General features: G+C 32.4%; 1 protein-coding gene across 4 annotated transcripts in view; it reads left to right on the forward strand.

Annotated features, from left to right (window-relative positions):
• Positions 1–1,385: 1,385 nt before the first annotated feature.
• Positions 1,386–18,670, forward strand: part of LOC130456243 (E3 ubiquitin-protein ligase HUWE1-like) — a 34,805-nt gene continuing 17,520 nt past the window's right edge. Inside the window, exons 1-7 of one of the 4 annotated variants that reach the window (XM_056809938.1) lie at positions 1,386–1,425; positions 8,372–8,439; positions 10,541–10,639; positions 11,457–11,663; positions 13,825–13,977; positions 17,197–17,259; positions 18,249–18,326. In XM_056809938.1, coding sequence (XP_056665916.1) covers positions 8,395–8,439; positions 10,541–10,639; positions 11,457–11,663; positions 13,825–13,977; positions 17,197–17,259; positions 18,249–18,326 — 645 coding nt within the window. In that variant the 5' untranslated portion in view covers positions 1,386–1,425; positions 8,372–8,394. Of the gene's footprint in view, positions 1,426–1,858; positions 2,082–7,244; positions 7,717–8,371; positions 8,440–10,540; positions 10,640–11,456; positions 11,664–13,824; positions 13,978–17,196; positions 17,260–18,248; positions 18,327–18,670 lie in introns of those variants that run through there. The other 3 variants (XM_056809937.1, XM_056809936.1, XM_056809939.1) reach the window with 3 other exon arrangements.

Genomic DNA, 18,670 nt, shown 5'->3' on the forward strand with positions numbered 1-18,670 from the left:
ACAACAATAAAGCTTACACATAACATTAAGAGAATTTTTTTTAACTGCCCTGGTAATCTTGAATTTAAAAAAAAAAGGATAGAAATAGAAACTGAAAAAATCCTCCAATCACTTTCCAAAATGAATCCCCAAATAACAACTCCCAGGAATATTATAGTCAAATTGAAACTGCACCTCAAAAATTAGCCCTAAATTCTTGGACTAGATAACATTGCAGATACTTTCTATCACCAAATCTCTTATTCTAAAAATTACTCTTTACAAACTCCAGTCGTTCAAAATTTGTTGTTGAAAAAACTATTATAAAACTATGACTGATACCACTTGCTTAGAGGAAAGTTCAGAAGAACTTCAGATATAATCTTTGACTCATTTCAATATCAAACTAAAATATCCCAACAGAGATATTATCAAACAAAATTCAACTAGGTAAGATCTGAGCAAATCAAAATATATATAACTAAAACTATCATAGAAATTAAAATACATAATGAAATCATACATTTAAATTTATGTATATGACAAATTAGCCACTCCTGAAACTGATTTTGCAAAATATTTTATATATTCAAAAAAGCTGAAATCTTTATTATACCCCTGAGTCTATTTAAATATACATTTGGATTTTAAATACTAAAATATCTGCCTAGAGGACAATTTTTCGCAGTTTAAATTTTTTTTTATTGTAAAATATATTCTATCTCACATGACCACATGCCCAAAGCAGCAAAATATCAAAGATCATATATGTAAGGGTCCTGCGAATAAATGTGAATATAAAGATTTAAATAATGTTTTTCATTATATTAGGAGGTGGTCTATACTTATAATTTCTGTATTTTTTAAGTTTAATTTTTTTGGTTTAATTTGTTTTAGTTCATTATTACATTAGTATTTCATTTTATTTTTTATGATGAAATTATACAATTGAAATAATTGTTTTGAAGTTTGTTTTTCCTTCTTAATATATTTCCTACAAACAACTGTGGTTAATTTCAGTAGTAGAAAAGGAGGATTTGAATTCTACATTGGAAAGTTAATTTCAAAATTAAATTATTTAGAATTTTGTTTATAAAGGGAAGATTAAAAAAAGAAATCTGTAATATTTAAAAGCTTATATACATATATTAATGTAGTTGAACGTATAATTTCGTTTAATTAGCATAAACTACTATTTCAAAGTTTATTATTTCACATTTGTCTCCTGTATTCATTCGTTATCAGTTATAAAATTTTAAATTCCTTTCTCCCTATTCACCTGTGGCTTTCAACGCCATTGTCCCCACACACCCCCACCCCCACACACACCCCCACCCCCACCCTGGGCCCCTCCCTGTCTCTCGTTACCTTGGGGATTCTCGCGAGAAATTCTGAGGTGGGTAAAAGGATTATCGAAGGCATAGGATACGTACGTAGGATAAGGAGGTATATAGCAGTACTTATCTTTTTTAAGTCGTTTTAAATGTATTTAATGTTATTTCAATGCTTTTCACGTTTATTTGATAGTGGGGTTCTAATTTAAAATATTATTACAATATCATTTAACAGAGGATTTGAAAAATGTCCCTTTAAAGTTTTTACCATTTTCAGTAATGTGTAAGTTTATTGTGTTTTATTATTGTTTAAGAAGTTGTTGCTATATATTTAGTTGTTTCATTGTGGTCAGATGGTTAAAGAGAGTGCCGTAAAACATCTACAAATTGCCCTCTCAATTTTGAGGGAAAAGAAAGTCTTCGTTTGGCGGGCATTAAGTTCTCGCGAGAACAAATTCACTGTTTGGTAGCTACGTTGCGTTTAACTCAGTGACTGTTCTTCCCATAGTGACGGAATTTCCGGTAAGTTCTCGCGAAACCTCCATTCTTGGAATATCGCGGGATTAAGCGTCTGAGGTGGCTAAGGTTAAGTTGCCGTGGCGGTTGGTTGTAGACCAGTAAGGAGAGTCGGACTGGCGAGTTTTAAGATGGCGGTAGCGGCAGATCCAAATATCTTCGGAGCCCAGGAGTGAAGTCAGGTGGCCACTTTCGTTGTCTCCTTAGGTTCTTTAGGTTAGGGTTACCCTAACTTCCAAGTGGGCGGTCCAGGTAACTACCGAACGAAAGACTAAGGCGACCACGGGCCTTTTCCCAAACTCGCTTTTCACTTTCTCGTCGTTTTTTTTTCCTTAGTTTTTCAGTCTCTTCTCTTTCTGACTTTAATTCCAACCTTCTGCTCAAAGATTCTGTTACTTTCTCCATTTTAACTGTTTTCTGCCGGACTTTTGTCTATTTTCTCTCCCTTAACCTACTCTTTTTTTTTCTTTTTCTCTTATATTTACGAATTAGAAGTTGTTTCAGTTACGAAGGTGGCGTTTGAATGTATTGTTTAAGGTTCCGAGGTTAAAATCAATTACAGGGAATAGGCAGTTTAATTTTAGGAACTACTGAATAAGTGCGTAATGGGAAGAAAATTTAAAGTGGACTTTCAGAAAACTGGAACAGATTTAACAAATTTTTTTATCTTATTCTGAAAATAATCTCTTACCCAATGTGGATTAAGGGTATATTACAGATTGTTACTTTTTGTCACAGCACTAAATCCCAGTCTTCATACAAAAGTCCCATTGGAAAATCTGCCTTTCCATTCCTAATAATTGCTGGATATGAAGCCCATTTTATACAAAATTAAAAATTATCAATTCATACTTTGTGATATTTTAAAAGATAATCACTTTTTAGAGGTTTGGGGGGTTTTGTATTTTTTTAAGTTAATAAACTGGTGTTATAATTTACATTGAATGGTTAATTTATGTCCTTCGGATTGTCATAAGACTTGTCTAATGTATTGAGCATCTTTATAGAATGTCTCCCTTTTCTTAAAGGGGTAAAAAATTTAGTATTCTAAATATTGTAAATTCTAGTGACACCTTTTGTCTCTGCCATTATCAGTTCCTTTCACTCTTCTTTTAGAGACCATCAATAGTCATTTAATTTCACTAATATTCCTGATACCTTCTAGGATTTTTTTTTATATATTGTATAACTATTGTATACATTGTCCTGTTTCTACCTTCCCAGAATTGCATTTGTATGGGTGGATGGGTGTGTGACTAAGAGTCTGTGTGTGTATCAATGTCTTTCTGTCTGTGTAAACTTACATTGTATACAAATTGGTGTATTATGAAAGATTCCGATTTATAATAGGAATATTTATTTTTTTATAGAGGTATCATATATTTGTGTGTGTGTTTCAGAGGCAAATCAAAATTCTTAATGATTAATAACACAAGTTTATTTCAAAATATCTTGTTTAAAAATCTTGATATTTTCAAATCTTCAATTCAAATAATGGCACACTTAAGTAATGCAGGACATAAAGAATCAGGCCTGTAGTCAAGAAGACACATCCTAATTGAAAACCTAACCTTAGATACTTACTAGCTATGTGATCCTGGTCTAATCTCTAACCCCATTTTCCTCCAATTCCCATACAATGAATTGGGGTGTAAATGGTAAATCACTCCTAATATCTTTACCAAAAAAAATTTTTTTGCCTGAAATCACAAAAAATGAGACAAAACTAAATTCCTAATAGCCAATAAAAGATTCAAAATTTTGAGTCTTTCTTCGACCCCTCAATGGTATTACTATGCATCTCCTAGTTTTACATGAGCTATAGCTTTGTGATTAAAATTGTGGAACCATTTCCATATATTAATCTGGATCTGGGCATTCTCCCCATGATTTGTTCCTGAAAACACTCTCTTTAGTAAAATAAGATATTTCTGATGTAATCTATATTGAAATAATCACCCTCCATCAACCTCTCCTAATCAGGTCTCATAGATTTTTATTTCCGTAATTATTTAGTATTTTTAATTGCTTAATATTTACTGTGTAATATCTTTTTTCTAACTTATCTTATTAGCTGCTGGGCATTTATTTTTCTCTAGATTCCATTTAGCAATATATCAGGTCCTATACTTTTTAACCCTTTCTCTCTTGTCCATTGGAAAGTAACTTAAGTAACTAAAGAATGGTAATTGTTGGATCAAAATAAATTGCTGACAAAAGTAAAAGGAGATAAAAGGCAATGGTTTTAATCTTATTCTTCTTATTATTCCTACTCCACAAAGATCCAGTTCCCTTAATGGTATAAAGGAGTTCAGTAGTGAGCATTCCAAACTGTTCATAAGTGAATAGCAGTTTCTGCAGTACTAGACAGAAACCAACAAAACTGAATTTAGGGTTAGACTTGTAGAAGTGGGTGTGTAAAAACTTAATGATTAAATGTTTCTTTGGTCCAGTCTAAACTTTGAATTATTAAGTATGTTTTTAATGTGGTTTTTTGCATTTTTACTTTTTTAAGGATTTGTAACGATCTGAATGAATTGCATTAAACTTAAAGAAAACCTATAGTTTTACTGTGAGTGAAGTACAGAAAACTGCCAAACTCCAGAATGCAGGAAAGGGAAATTATATCAGTGTGAGATAAGGAAAGTAATTTTTTAAAGGGCTTTAAATAATGGATCTAACAAAAGTGTATCCTTTGGGGGAATATAAAACACTATTTCAACATTTACTTTGTTAGTTTTGTGTAGGATTTAGTATTAGTGGAATACTTAAGACATTCAGGAATCCTTTGGGAGGGTGGACCCTAGAATGACATGGAACTAGCAGGTAAATGTTAGAGGAATTTTGATGGAATCTTATATAAGACTGGAATGAATTTAAAGATAATTCGGTGGTATTTTTGCTTCACTGGCTTAAGTAATGAATTGGAAAAGCATTTACTAATAGAAGACTCAATGAAGAGATTATAGATAGAATTAAAGAAAATGAAATAGGCATTCAGATGGGGAAGAAAGCAGTGGAAAGAAGCTATTTTCGCGTCTGTAGTATTGATTATAGTAGAGATCATAGGGATTAGAAAATCAAATTTGACTCTAAAGAGGTGTGTGATATTGTAGGATATAGTTTTATTTATCTAATTATAGCTAATTTAAACTTTTTTAATTTAAATTTATTATTCTTTTAACCTAACCTGTTTTAAATTAGATACTTCCAAAACAAAAGAATAGATACTAAGAGCTATGCAATTCATTCATTAGATTTTAACCTAAAACCTTCTGTCTCTCAAGTGAACCACCTAGCTGCCCACAAAGGATAGCTTTTTTTTTTTTTTTAACCCTTACCTTCTGTCTTAGAGTCAATACTGTGTATTGGTTCCAAGGCAGAAGAGTGGTAAGGGCTAGGCTATGGGGGTTAAGTGACTTGCCCAGGGTCAGACAGCTAGGAACTGGCTGAGGTCAGATTTGAACCTAGAACCTCCCATCTGTAGGCCTGGCTCTCAATCCACTGAGCTACCCAACTGCCCCCCATAGGATAGCTTTTAAAGAAGCATTAGGCCAAGTAGGCATCACCAAAAAAAAAGAAAGAGAATGGTAAGTAACTAGAATAATGATTTCAATTAATGATTTTCACACATTAAAGATTCACTTCTTAAATTTGGCAGTCATTGCAATTCTCTCTTGGAACATGATGCATGACCAAATGAAGTAACATAGCATTTATAATCTTTAATGTGCTAAATAACTTGTTTTACAACTGCTTGAATACATGGGTTATGGGGATATGACTGAGGAGGTAGACTCTAAATGAACATCCTAATGCAAACACCAACAACATGGAAATAGGTTGTGTTCAAATACCCAATTAAATTGCATGTTGGCTATGGGAAGGTTGGATGGAGGGGAAGGAGGGAAATTATGTGATTCTTGTAAGCAAGGAGTAATGTTCTAAATTGACTAAATTAATTTTTAGAAATAAATAACTTATTTTGCTGTCATTTAAATAAACTAGATCTTTCATTTCTGCTAATGTCACCAATTTTATTGTAAGTTGGAATTATCTGTGGAATTTGTACCTATGGGATAGGGACTGTTTTTGATACTTGAAATACAACTTCCCATCATGAAAGAATTCTTTGAAAATTGTCTAGTGTCTGGGGCTCAGTTGACATTAGGGTTGGGAATGTACTAAGGTTTTGTCTTTGTACCAATTTTGAAATACCAGGTTTTGGAAGATTGAAGCTGGACTTCTGAACCTTGTAGTTCCCAATTATGACAAAGAATTTCCTTAAGTTCTTTTCGTTTGTTTTGTGGGGAAGATAATCTGGAGCATTAAAACCTCATTGGCTTATATTTACATAGGAACTCCTTCAAAAATGTTTGATTTAAATTGTTGCCATTGAAGGCTTAAACCAATTTTTAGATATTAGGGGGAAAATTGGTAATCTCCTTTAAAATTGTTGATTTGCTTCTGCTGCCTTTATTCTCTTAGATATCATCTGGCTTAACGTTCACATTCTTAATCAATTTTAGTATACTTCTTTGAAACAGAACTTTTGAGAATTGCTGCTTCAAACCAAATACATCTCTAGTTCATTTAAATATAACTAAGTACAAGAATTTAGGGATATAATCCTTTGAAGGCAAAGTTAATAGGATACTCAACCTGAAACTTCTGCTATTATAATATTACTAATGATAATTTATCCTTAGGTGGCACTCAAAAGATAACACTTTACGTTTCATAAAATTTTAAATAATTCATGACCTGGAAGGGATTATTACATGTAATATCTTTTACAAATGTTGCAAAGTATTACTATTTCTTGATTAGTTATCAGAAATTAAATATTAATGTTCCTTGAGCCGTTATCAGAAATTAGGTTCATTCCAACTAGCTTTTTTAAAACATTCAGTCTTCTATTTTGTCATAGTTTCTATATTTAGCTTTTGAATACGTCTCATATGCATTGTGGATTTTTTCTACCTTTGTAGACCGAATTCTAACCATAAGGAAAATTATTTTTGAGTTTAAAATTAGTTAATGAATGTTATTGATAAATTATCAGCAAACTAACATGGTATAAAATCTCTAACAATTCAATTCAAAGTAGTTATGCTTAGGGTTAGAAGAAGATAAATCTGAGTTTTATTGCAAGTGATACATAGAAATGAAAAAAGCAGGAAGGACATTTTAGCAAGAATTTACTGAACATGAAGAAAATAACATATTACAGTGCTAGCAAGAACATGGAAAAGAATAATTTGTAATATGGCTAGAAAAGTTAAAGTTCCTTAAAATAGTAACATGTTCTTATTCAGAAATCAAGGTCTTATTTTCTCAATTAAATGCATTATATTAATTTCAGAAGCAGAAATAGCCAAAAACCTCTGGCAATTATTTTGGTCCTTTTTTTTTTTGGAAGTTAATTTTAAGGAATTGGAAGTTCTGTTTTCTGTAATTACATATATATGTATATATTCAGTCTTTCTGAATCTTTGTGGACAAAGATATTTGGACAGTTTGACATTTCCTTCTCTGGCTAGACCAGATTTAACTCAGGAAGATGAGTCTTCCTGACTCCAGTTCTAATAATTCATCTATACTGTATCCTCTGCACCTCTGACCTTTATCTCTTAAAGGAATTATTTTTTAACTTGCCATGTTCAAAAATGGAATGCATTGTTTTGAATTTAAGTCCATCTTTCCTTCCAAAAAAATTAACATAAGTCTTTTGTACAGTAGTTGGTCATTGCTTTAATTGTAGTTTTCTTTCCTTTATATAAATTATCGCTTCACTATTTCATTCTGTATCTGTTCATATAAATACTCCTGGGGTTTTTTTTCAGAAAAAGAAGTTTTTCCAGCAATCTTTTGGAGGTTCTGTCAGGTGACTTTTTATTAGTATTTCTGGTCTACTCTCTTTGTAGTCCTTTGCCAGAATCATTACCTTTTATTAACTGTATTTCATCTCTGGTCCAGAAATCTTAATTTCTTTCTCAGATGACATAACTTTAGTCAATTGCTCAATTCCCAGATTTTTGTTTCCCTTACAAGACAAGCTGTGCTCTCATGGTCTTCTCTTTTTTGCCTAAGGATCTTTATCATTATTTCTCCATTTTGTTCAGCAACTGTCATTTGTTCCCTTTGTGAATCACCAGAAATATGTTGTGATATGTTTAATCAGTCTTGGGAAGTTCTTAATTGTCCTTGAGTCTTTTATGCTTCCTTTTTTATATATTGCCTCAAATCTTTAATGTTTGATCTGAGAGGATAAGCAGCTTCTTTAGCGGTTCTACCGCACATTTAATATCATATTCAAACATTTGGAGACATTGAGTTTCAAACATTTAAAATTGTTGAAATTTGCTGCCTGGAAAGTTGACTTATTAGTTTTCCTGTAGGATCAAAACTGATGTTATTATAATTTAGTCTGTCTTTTCCTTTCATAACTTTTTAAATCTGTACCTATTTATCTGCCTCCAAAATTCACAATTTAAAATTATAATTAGCAATGTTATTTTATGACCTTATTTTTCTTTTAGGACCACAAAACAAAATTTCAAAAATGAAAGTAGACAGGACTAAACTGAAGAAGACACCTACTGAAGCTGTAAGTATTTTAAAGTCAAAGGAATTGTAATATCATTAATTGGGGCCTTTGTTTCCCAAAGGCTCATTCCAGCAATCTCATTTCTCTGGTACTTTCTTCCCTTCCCCAAGTTTCTAACTTGACATGTTACTTCCATTCCATCATAGGTGTCAGAAGTTGAAAATTATATTGTGTAAATTATAGAAAGATCTCTTAAAATATTGAACCACCTTCAAGAAATTTTCAGAAAATGTAAAGGCACAAACATAATACTTGCTCCTTCTTTTTAGAATTTATACAAATGTTCTGGATTTCATTTCAGTAATTGTTTTAAAGTCACTGAAAATCAGTTGTTTTGTTATAGTTTTATTGTTAATTCTTTAATTTTTTTAATCAACTTTTTTTTATGCTGTCTTTACTTTTTCAGTTTTAAAAAAGTAATATTTGGATTCAGTTTCATTTGAAGTGTCAGTTTATCAGTTTTTTAATCTCAGTTCCAAGTTTGTATTAACCTATAATTCCTTAAAAGTAAGGCATGTATTGGATGAGCTCTTCAATCTCCCCTATATGTTAACCTTCCTTCACTGCTTTCACATTCCTTTCCTTCAAAATCCTTCTTTGATCTATTTCCACTCCCTATCAGATACTCCACATATAGGTGAAACTAATTCCCAAGTTCTGAATGATCTCTTCTTTACATCTGACTCTTTGTCATTCATCTCTCCTCTTATCTGGTTCTTCTACCTTATTTACTATTCTTCAGTTTAGTTGATAGACCTTTATGTCTTAAACTATCTTCATTTCTTAATTATGTAAGATCCATGAACTTTTAAATAGAAGTAACTTTTTCAATGTAATTTACTTCCCTTATTATGTATTTTATTCATTTGAAAACCATTATTCCTCAAAAACAGGGCTGTCATTTTAATCAGACTGTCGTTAATTCCAGCAACTCATGAGGGCCCAAAATCTATTTTGTGTCACTTGGTAATTTCAATAGCTCTTACGGATTCAGATTGTATCTCTGCTGATAATTCACAGTTATATAAAACTAATCCAGTACTAATCACTTCAGTTTTAATACCACGTCAACTACATTTTGGACATTTTGTGTATATCCTGGGGAAAAAAAAGTAAAATCAACATATCAAAAGTAGAATTTAATTCTGTTTCTTCATCCAGACTTTCTTATTTTTAGTCAGCCAAACTTCTTCACTTCTAGTAACCTTATCTCTTCATACTATATTAAATCTTGTCTTAATTTCTTCCAAAATGTATCCTTCTCTCCTTACAAAGCCTCCACTAAAATAAAAGCTTTTATCCCCTCTTTCCTGGATCAATACACCAATTTTATGGTTGGTCTCCCTCAACACATCTCTCCCTATTCCATCTTCTCCTTCACTCTCTAACCAAATTGCATATAAACTCAGGCTCTCCTGTCTCTAGGCCTGGATCTCTACCCACTGAGTCATCTAGCTGCCCCTTCACTGATAGTTTCTTAACTTGTGTCTATTATTTTATATTACACATACATATTTATTATTATATGAATTTGAATTTCAGCTTCTTGAGAAAAGCCTTTTTTCTCTTTTCTATATTTTTAATCTTGCAAAAATTAAAATTATTAATAGATATTTTGTTGATTGGCTGACTGATAGGTTGCATTCTCTGTTGATATTTATGAAATCCTAAAATCTAGGATAGGGCTCCTCACCACATTCAATGAGATACCCAAGGAAGCTTTATGAGAGACGACAGACCAAAACTACATAGGATAAGATATCACAGATCCATTAAAGTGTCATTTATTATTCGTCAGATTTCCTACCATATTATTTGATTTAGATAATAGTTTCTTCTAACCTGAAAAAATGCACAGGAAAATTGATGGGAAAATAGAAGTATTTCATTAAGTTTATGAATTCTTCTTCCAAAACTTTTATTTCCTGATCTTTGAAATAAGTTATTACTTCAATAGGTAAAAGCAAGTAAGACAAAGACAACATAAATATTCCTTATTTATAATTCTCACCTTCCTATAGATTTTAATAAAACAATAAATCTTCTCTCTTCCCTTTTTACATTTCTGTCTCATGTGGAGGGTCCTTATGTTTTCTTCTAGCCTGCAGATTGCCGAGCTTTGATAGACAAACTTAAGGTTTGTAATGATGACCAACTCCTTTTGGAACTTCAACAAATTAAAACATGGAATATTGGAAAAGTAAGTAATATATTTGTGGGAGTTGTCCTTTAGGGGAAATTGTACTTCTCCAGACACTTCTTAGTATTGCATTGATTAGCTTCTTAGGCAAAGCAATGTCAGCATCTGGTCTTACCAAAGATGAGAGATCTTTGTTTTTATTTACACAATTTCCCCCTACATCCATAGGAATTAACTCTTCAAACAACTTTTAAGAATAGTTTATAATTAGATTTTAATCTTTCTTTAGGTTTTATTTTTGGAGTTTGAAGTAATAAATTTATTCTCTTTTCAGGAAAAAAGTTCAAACCAGAGGAAAAACCTTACTTTTAAATTATTTGTTTTTCTTTTATTCTTTTCGTTTTGTTGTTGTTTAATGTGGGGGGGGTATGGGGGTGACAGTAAGCAGCAAGTAAATTGAACACTAGAATTGGAGCTATAAATAGATAACTTCAGATCCAGCTTCAGGCATTGACTAGCTAGGTGTCCCTGGGCAAGGTCACCAAACATTTGTCTGCCTCATTGAATGCTATATAAATGCATTTTCTTCCTTCTCCTGGTACCATTTTTTTAGAAGCATGAAGTGGTGATGAGTTCTAGAAAGGATAGTTTTGGTCCTAGTTCAAAATATCCAATAGAGACAGCTACATAGAGAGAACTCTTAACTAAAACTTTAAGCTTTATTTCATACCATATAGGTGTGAAAACCCATCAATTGGACATCTCAAAAGCAAAAGAAATCAGAAAATATTTCTGATATCACAATGAGCAGGCCTTTGCAGAACAGGATCTGAACTGTGTTTGAACTTAAATCTTTTCCTTATTTTTTTATCTTCAGTGTGAGTTGTATCATTGGGTGGACTTATTGGACCGTTTTGATGGAATTCTAGCAAATGCTGGACAAACAGTGGACAACATGTCTTGGATGCTGGTGTGTGATAGGCCTGAAGAACAACAACTAAAATTGCTGTTGTTGGGTGTGTTGAACTTCACAGCCTTGCTCATAGAATACAGCTTTTCAAGACATCTTTACAGTTCTATAGAGGTAGGCATAATGATTCCTAAAGTCGTTTTTTTATTTCTGGTGGCCTAGAGATTAAATTTTCGTAGAGTTTCGGCCTTTCCCATGCATTATACTTATGAAATTAAGCGTGTGTTTTGTATGTTGTGTTTTCCAGCAAAGAATGTCAGATTTGTTTTTATTCACAAAGGAAAGATAGCGTTAGTAAAGAAAAGTGAAACATAAACTTCTATAGAATGGATAGAAAATAATGGCATCCAAAATTTAGAAAACTATAGCCAGAAATCAACCCAATGGCTCTATTTCCAAAAGAACATCTTTGTTCTGAAATATTTGTAGCATCTCTCCTTGTGGTAGTAACAAAAAAATGGAAAAGTATGTCAATCATTTGGGAAATTACAAAACATCAATTATGGCATATAATTGTGATAGAATACTACTGTGCCATAACAAAGAATAGGAATAGACCAATTTTAATGTAACTGGGGGAAAACTTCAGAGGATACTGAACTGCAAAATGAGTAGAACAAAAAAAAAAACCATGCACGGGTACAGCGTTCATTTTAGAAAAATAAACTAGAAATTAGATATCTGGAAACTGAACTAAAGGGTAGAAACATGAAAAATATAACTATATGTCTGTTTCCCAATGCCCACCATGTAATGTGAGGAGAGGTGGAAAACAATTGGAATGCTTGTTGATAAATTCTATTATTAAAAACATTTTAATTACAGCAACAACAAAAAGATCAATGTAGCTAGATCACAGAATATGTGAGAAGTATAAGGTTCCAGAAAAGGTAGGAAGGAGTCATACTGAAAGCGAAATAGGGATTTTTGTATTTTTTTTCTTAGAGGAAATAAAGGCCCAGTTGAAACCTGTAGTTGAGAGGAAGTGAGTTCAAATGGTCTTCAGACTTAAAGCTGTTTCACCTTAGGTAAATAATTATTTAATCCTGTTTGCCTAAACCTTCAGATACAAAACAGAAGGTAATGGGGTGGGTTTTATTTTTAAATAGCAGTTGATGATATGACCAAGCTTTTACTTTAAGAAAATCATTTAGGGTGACACCTGGGTAGCTCAATGGATTGAGAGCCAGGGGAAGTTCTAAATTCAAATCTGGACTCAGATACTTCCTAGCTATGTGGCCCTAGGCAAGTCACTTAATCCCCATTGCCTGGCCCTTTTACCACTCTTCTTCCTTGGAGCCAATACACAGTAAAATTTAAAAAAGAAAACTATCTAGGCATTTGAGGAGATGAAATAGAGTGCAGAGAAACTTAAGAAATGAAAACTGACTATTTAAATATGTTGAGATCATCTACATATATGAAAAGGCAGTGAAATACCAGGGAAGCAATCCTCAGTGTTAAGAGTAAGGTACAAATCTATATTCAATTAACCTATTTCTTAAACTCAATCTGAAGGAAAGAAATCTTAAACTCTTAAAAAAGTTTAAACACATTCTTATTTATGATTAAGTATAAGCCTAGTAGTACAATCTCTAGATCAGAAGTATCAACCTGTTACTGCATTTAATGAATAATTCACTGCACAGAAATCCTAAATTCAAGAACAAACTTTTGTAGACCAGAATATCCTGGAAAGGATATGCTCTATTTCCACACATTTGGCCATTATCAGGCAAAGAAATGGCAGTTTTTATGTGAGCTTTCCATCCATTCTTGGTAGAAAGCACCTTTTTTTTAGAGGGAGACATCTACATAGCTCAGTAGATTCAGTGTCAGGCCTAGAGATAGGCAATCCTAGGTTCAAAAAGGGGAAAAAAAGAATTTTATTTAATCTCAATTTTTTTCAAACTAGTTGTACTGATTCAGTTCTAGTCAACTTTGAATTTGTTGTCATTTTTGCCAATGCACGAGATCCATCCAAAGTTGAAAATTTTAGGGTTCTATTATTCATTATTATTATTAGTGACTTGGAACATATTCTCTTATGATTGTAAATATTTTGCAGTTCTTTTAAGAAAGATTTCTTCTTAACTCTGGACCATTTGTCTTTTGGAAAATAGTCGGGAGTGTTATATTAAAATATTTCATATAATCGTGGATATTTGTATATCTTGTATATTAAACCTTTATCAAAAAAATCTTACATAACAATTTTCCCCCTTTCAACTTAACAGTCCTTGTTTACTGACTGATAACTTTTCTGATCCTATAGCACCTGACTACATTATTGGCTTCTTCTGATATGCAAGCAGTACTTGCAGTGCTGAATCTTTTGTATGTCTTTAGCAAAAGATCAAACTATATCACTAGACTGGGCTCTGACAAGAGGACTCCATTACTGTCCCGGTTGCAACACTTGGCAGAGGTTAGTTCAGATTGCCTCTTTTATAGAAAACCCTAGGATACATTGGGTTTAGAAATTGTAAAATAATTTTGTTAGCTAGATTTAAAATTTAGCTATAAAATTTTAATAATCTTAGAATAACTTGAGTCTTTCATTTTCACATATCCAATTCCCAAGTGGAAATTTAAGATAACAATTTGAAAGAAAAATTCTTTCCGTCAAATAAGATATATTATTGATGTTGCACCTACGTGGCTCAGTGGATAGAGAATTAAACCTAGAAATGGCAGGTACTGGGTTAAAATTTGGCATCATACTAGCTATATGACCCTGGGCAAGTCACCTTGGAAGCATATTCTAAGATGAGGATGGGAGGTTTATTGTGGTGATAGGTGTTTTGTTTTATTTCTTTAAACTATGTATTTGTGTAAAAGTTTTGTGTAGACAACATTTTATTAATTTCAGTTTTTTCAAAAATATATTTACTTATATATTATATATACTTATATATATATATAATATATATATATTTATATATCTACTCCTAGCTGTGGAAAGTATTCCTGTTTATCAATCAGATCACACTGACTAATCATAATTGATCTGCAGGAAGGGAAGACCATTGTCTTCTCTTTTTTCTCTTTACATTTCATTATTTCATTACTTCCCATGTTTTTAACATATCTATGAAGAGGACTTAAAAAATTTTATCTCCAGCTTCATTTTTTCAACTTTCAGTCTTGTATCACCAATGAACTATAAAAGAATTCATTATTTTTTCCCTCAAACCCAATTATTATAGTCTCCCAAATTCCCTATTTTGGGATTATCCCTCACTTCCTACATTACAATATTTCATCAGTGTATTGATGTACATTTCTTGCCACTCTTCTCAGCCTTCAAAACCATTACTATACATCCCAGACTAATATTACAGCCTGCTTGGCCTGCTGTCAATTTTCTTTTAGCTTAGACTTGATCGTGTGATTCCTCCTATCTACTCATTCTTTGACCTCCTTAAATGGACTTTTCCCATTTTCTTTAACTGCCACTCCCATTTTTGGTGTGTCCTTGATGTTCAATCCCACCATCCCATAGGAACTTGTCACCTTGGGCCCCACTATTTTCTTCTCTTCACATTGTTAACTCTTTAGTTATTAAGGTTTGCTGTCTAATGCTTTTGAACATCTTTACCTTCATTACTTATATAGTTCCACATTACCTGCAGAACAGAATAAAAAATTTCCCGAAAATTTAAAACCCTATATAATAGCCTTCTTCTGCCTTGATATTCTCATACTTGATATTCTCTCACACACACATTCTTCAATCTAGCAAGACCGGCCTTCTGTCCACATAGTGTCCCATCTTTCATTTGGACATTTTCTCTGCCTGGTTATCCCCAAAAAAATAAAAATCCCCTCTCTTTTCATCTCTCTACCTATTAACCTTGCCAACCTTTAAATCTCATCTAAAATTCTACTTTCCAGAAACCATTACTATTCTTAATTTTAAGTCCTTCCCTGCCTCTTTTAGTTATAACTTAAAATTAATTACCAGGAACATATAGGTGGCTCTGTGAATTGAGGATCAAGCATAGAGACAAGTGGTCCTGATCTGGCCTTAGAGACTTTGGTCATAGAGAGTAAGGGATGTTTTTAGGGTAGTTATATAATTTATTATCATTATAAATCTTATTTATGTATGTATTTGCTTTTTATATTACTCAAAAACCTGATCTGTTTGAGGGTCGGAACTGTCTTGCCTTCCTTTGTATCCCAATTTAGTAGGTGATTATTTATTGACTGATTCTGTTCCTATTCATGCTGTTAAACATTGCTATGAGAACTAATAAAAAAACATGCTGATTGAATTCAGGACAGATTTATTTCCTTATGTTCTCTGAACCCTAAATTCAGCAAAGTAGTTCTTTATTAAAAATAAACTACCAAGCAATTCTAGGACCTCTCAACTGTGAATTTTAAAAAGTCTCCATCTTGGTCTAGCACCCAAAAAATTGTGCACACCCACACTACACGGGCATGTGCTAGTCAATGACAAATCAGAAATAACTAACTGCCCACCTGGGCTGTCCTAAGCCAAGCTAGAGCCAACCATTGGATTTTGTGAGACACAGGAAGTGAGGTAGGGAACAGCCTCTGGAATTCGCTCATTTCCTGTGGAGAGAGCTAGACAGTTGGTGTTAGGAGCTTGGACAGAGAGGACGCCCACAGACAGCTTTCCTTCAGATCGGTCACGTGATTTAAGGACTGATTCTTTCCACCTGGGCCTTTGGGCCTAAAACTCCCTCTGCCTTGGTCAGAGGTTGAGTAGCCCCTTTCCCTTTTCTCTTCTCTCCTTCTCTCCCTATCCTTTTCCCTACTCCCAGTGTGATTAAACCTCCATAAACTTCATTCTGACTTGAGTGTTTCATTTTAGGAATTTCATAAGTAAATTCCTTGGCGGCCATTGTTTAATATTACATAAATCCTGTAGCCACACTTTAACCATTACAATATTATAATCTCTCCCAAAAGCCTTAAATTTCTACCATTACACAACATATCTTATTTTATACTTTATTAATAAAACTAAAATATGTTATAATTGTTGGATGTTGTTTCCTGATCTATTTTATCTTTTCTGGGAAATGTATATAATCATTTAAGTATAAATAAAATAAATATAATAACCTCTGTATTTTCTTCCATTAAATATATACCCATGTATTTCCTACAAAGTTCAAGTCATCCTTTCATTTAAAGATAAATCTTTTCTTTTACTAATCTGACCTCCAGGCTTTTCTAAATATATTACTTAAGGTAATTCATCCTACACAAAAATACTTCTTCATGATCATACTATTATAATTATATGAGCTTTAAATTGAGACATTGTGAGTAATATTTCCTCTAAATACTGGATGTGTTGTGTTTCTTATATATGGTGTCTCTTGTATATTTTTGTTTTATCATGGATACATGCTTAGGGAAGAAAGTCTTTCTTATGATAATTTTTCCAGATAGCCTCATGTCATGTTAGACCATAGGTGGTTCAGGAATGACCATAAAATACTATTTATATGAAGTGCCACATTGGAATAATCTTAAAAGTTTCTTTTGCTTGTTCTTGGACTAAAATCACTATTAAAATTATCATTTTAATATTTTCTGTTAATGGATTTCTTCCGAATTGACTTATAATCAAATTTAATGGTGATTCATTTTTTTCTTCTTGCAGAGCTGGGGTGGAAAAGAAAATGGCTTTGGACTTGCAGAATGTTGTAGAGACTTGCATATGTTGGTAAGTTTTTAAATATTTGAGTTTTCTAAGTTTTCCATGAATTTTGCATTTGACTTGTAGATCTCAAGGAAAATTTTCTAATCCAAAGTCTTTTACTTTATTTAAATGGTCTGACAGTCAATTAGACCTGGAAGGCAATTCCTAAATATTCTGAATATACACTGTTTATTTTAAACCTTTCTCTTTGGTTTAAGCATTAGATAAGTCCCAAAAGGAGGTTAAGAATAACATTTTTATTACTCATGCTGGTGAGTCATATAAGTAATCAGTTTTTCAAAATAGTGATTTTTTAATAAATTTTATGAAGGAGGGAAAGTCAGGATTTGATGAAGACTATTAATTCTTGTAATTAAAGATCACATTAATTTCATTAATTTTTTTTTTTGCCTGAGCTTCTCAGCCTAATAGCATTTAATCATTAGTTATGCTCATCTAGATCCACTGAAGCCAGGATAAGATTCTGGAGTACCATACCAAAATTTGAGGATACCAAACTGATTTCACCTAGAGTAAATATTGGTGACCTGCCATAAATATTGACATTAAGTAAAGTATATTTGAATTAGATATGAAAATGTGTATGTTTTTAGGAAACATTTCAACCTTTAGACATATTTTATGCTCATGATGTTCAGTTGTTTCATACACTTATCAAAAAGTCTTTGGAACAATTAGAACTAATCATTTTGGTTTCTGTATGCTTTGAGAATAGACCTATCTGGTAATCAGTTGGTTACTATCCTTCTGATGTACTTACTGTCTTGTTTATTCCTTTCACTCATTCTTTTTCAGATTAATGTATGTTTTTAGGAATTCCCAATATCTTGTCCTTACTTGTTACATACACTTTTCCTCTGATTTTCCTTTGTGACCCTCCCCTTTCTGGATAGACTGAAAATTTTGTTTGTCAGGTTGAGAAAGATGTGTCTTTGAAATTTTTAATACAATCCAAGTATACTATTTGATTCTTTACTGTTCTTTATACACAGAAATACCCTCCTAGTGCAACTACACTACACTTTGAATTCTATGCAGACCCAGGGGTCGAAGTCAGAGTTGAAAAAAGGGTGAGTCTCATTCAGGCTTCTTCTGGTAAAGTCTGTACTATCATTTGACAGGGCAAGATAAGAGAAATCCCTTTATTTGATTGGTGGGTTCTCATCTGATGTTTTAAAATGCTATTACCTAGGATAGGGATAGCAAGAGGCTTTTTTGCCTCTTTGTGGAACCTAAGTTCAAGTAAGTTGCTGAAATCTACTGTCTTATGTAAAGATCAGGTATATTTTTGCTTCTCTAAAATAAAATATTTTCTTTTGGATTTTTAGTTTTTATGCCACCTGAATTCAGCTTAAATTAGTTTAGGCTTCACTTGGGTGCTTATCTTATAGAGAAATTGAGAAAATGAGGACCT

This window comes from Monodelphis domestica, assembly GCF_027887165.1.
Source record: "Monodelphis domestica isolate mMonDom1 chromosome Y unlocalized genomic scaffold, mMonDom1.pri SUPER_Y_unloc_1, whole genome shotgun sequence".
Taxonomy (NCBI): domain Eukaryota; kingdom Metazoa; phylum Chordata; class Mammalia; order Didelphimorphia; family Didelphidae; genus Monodelphis; species Monodelphis domestica.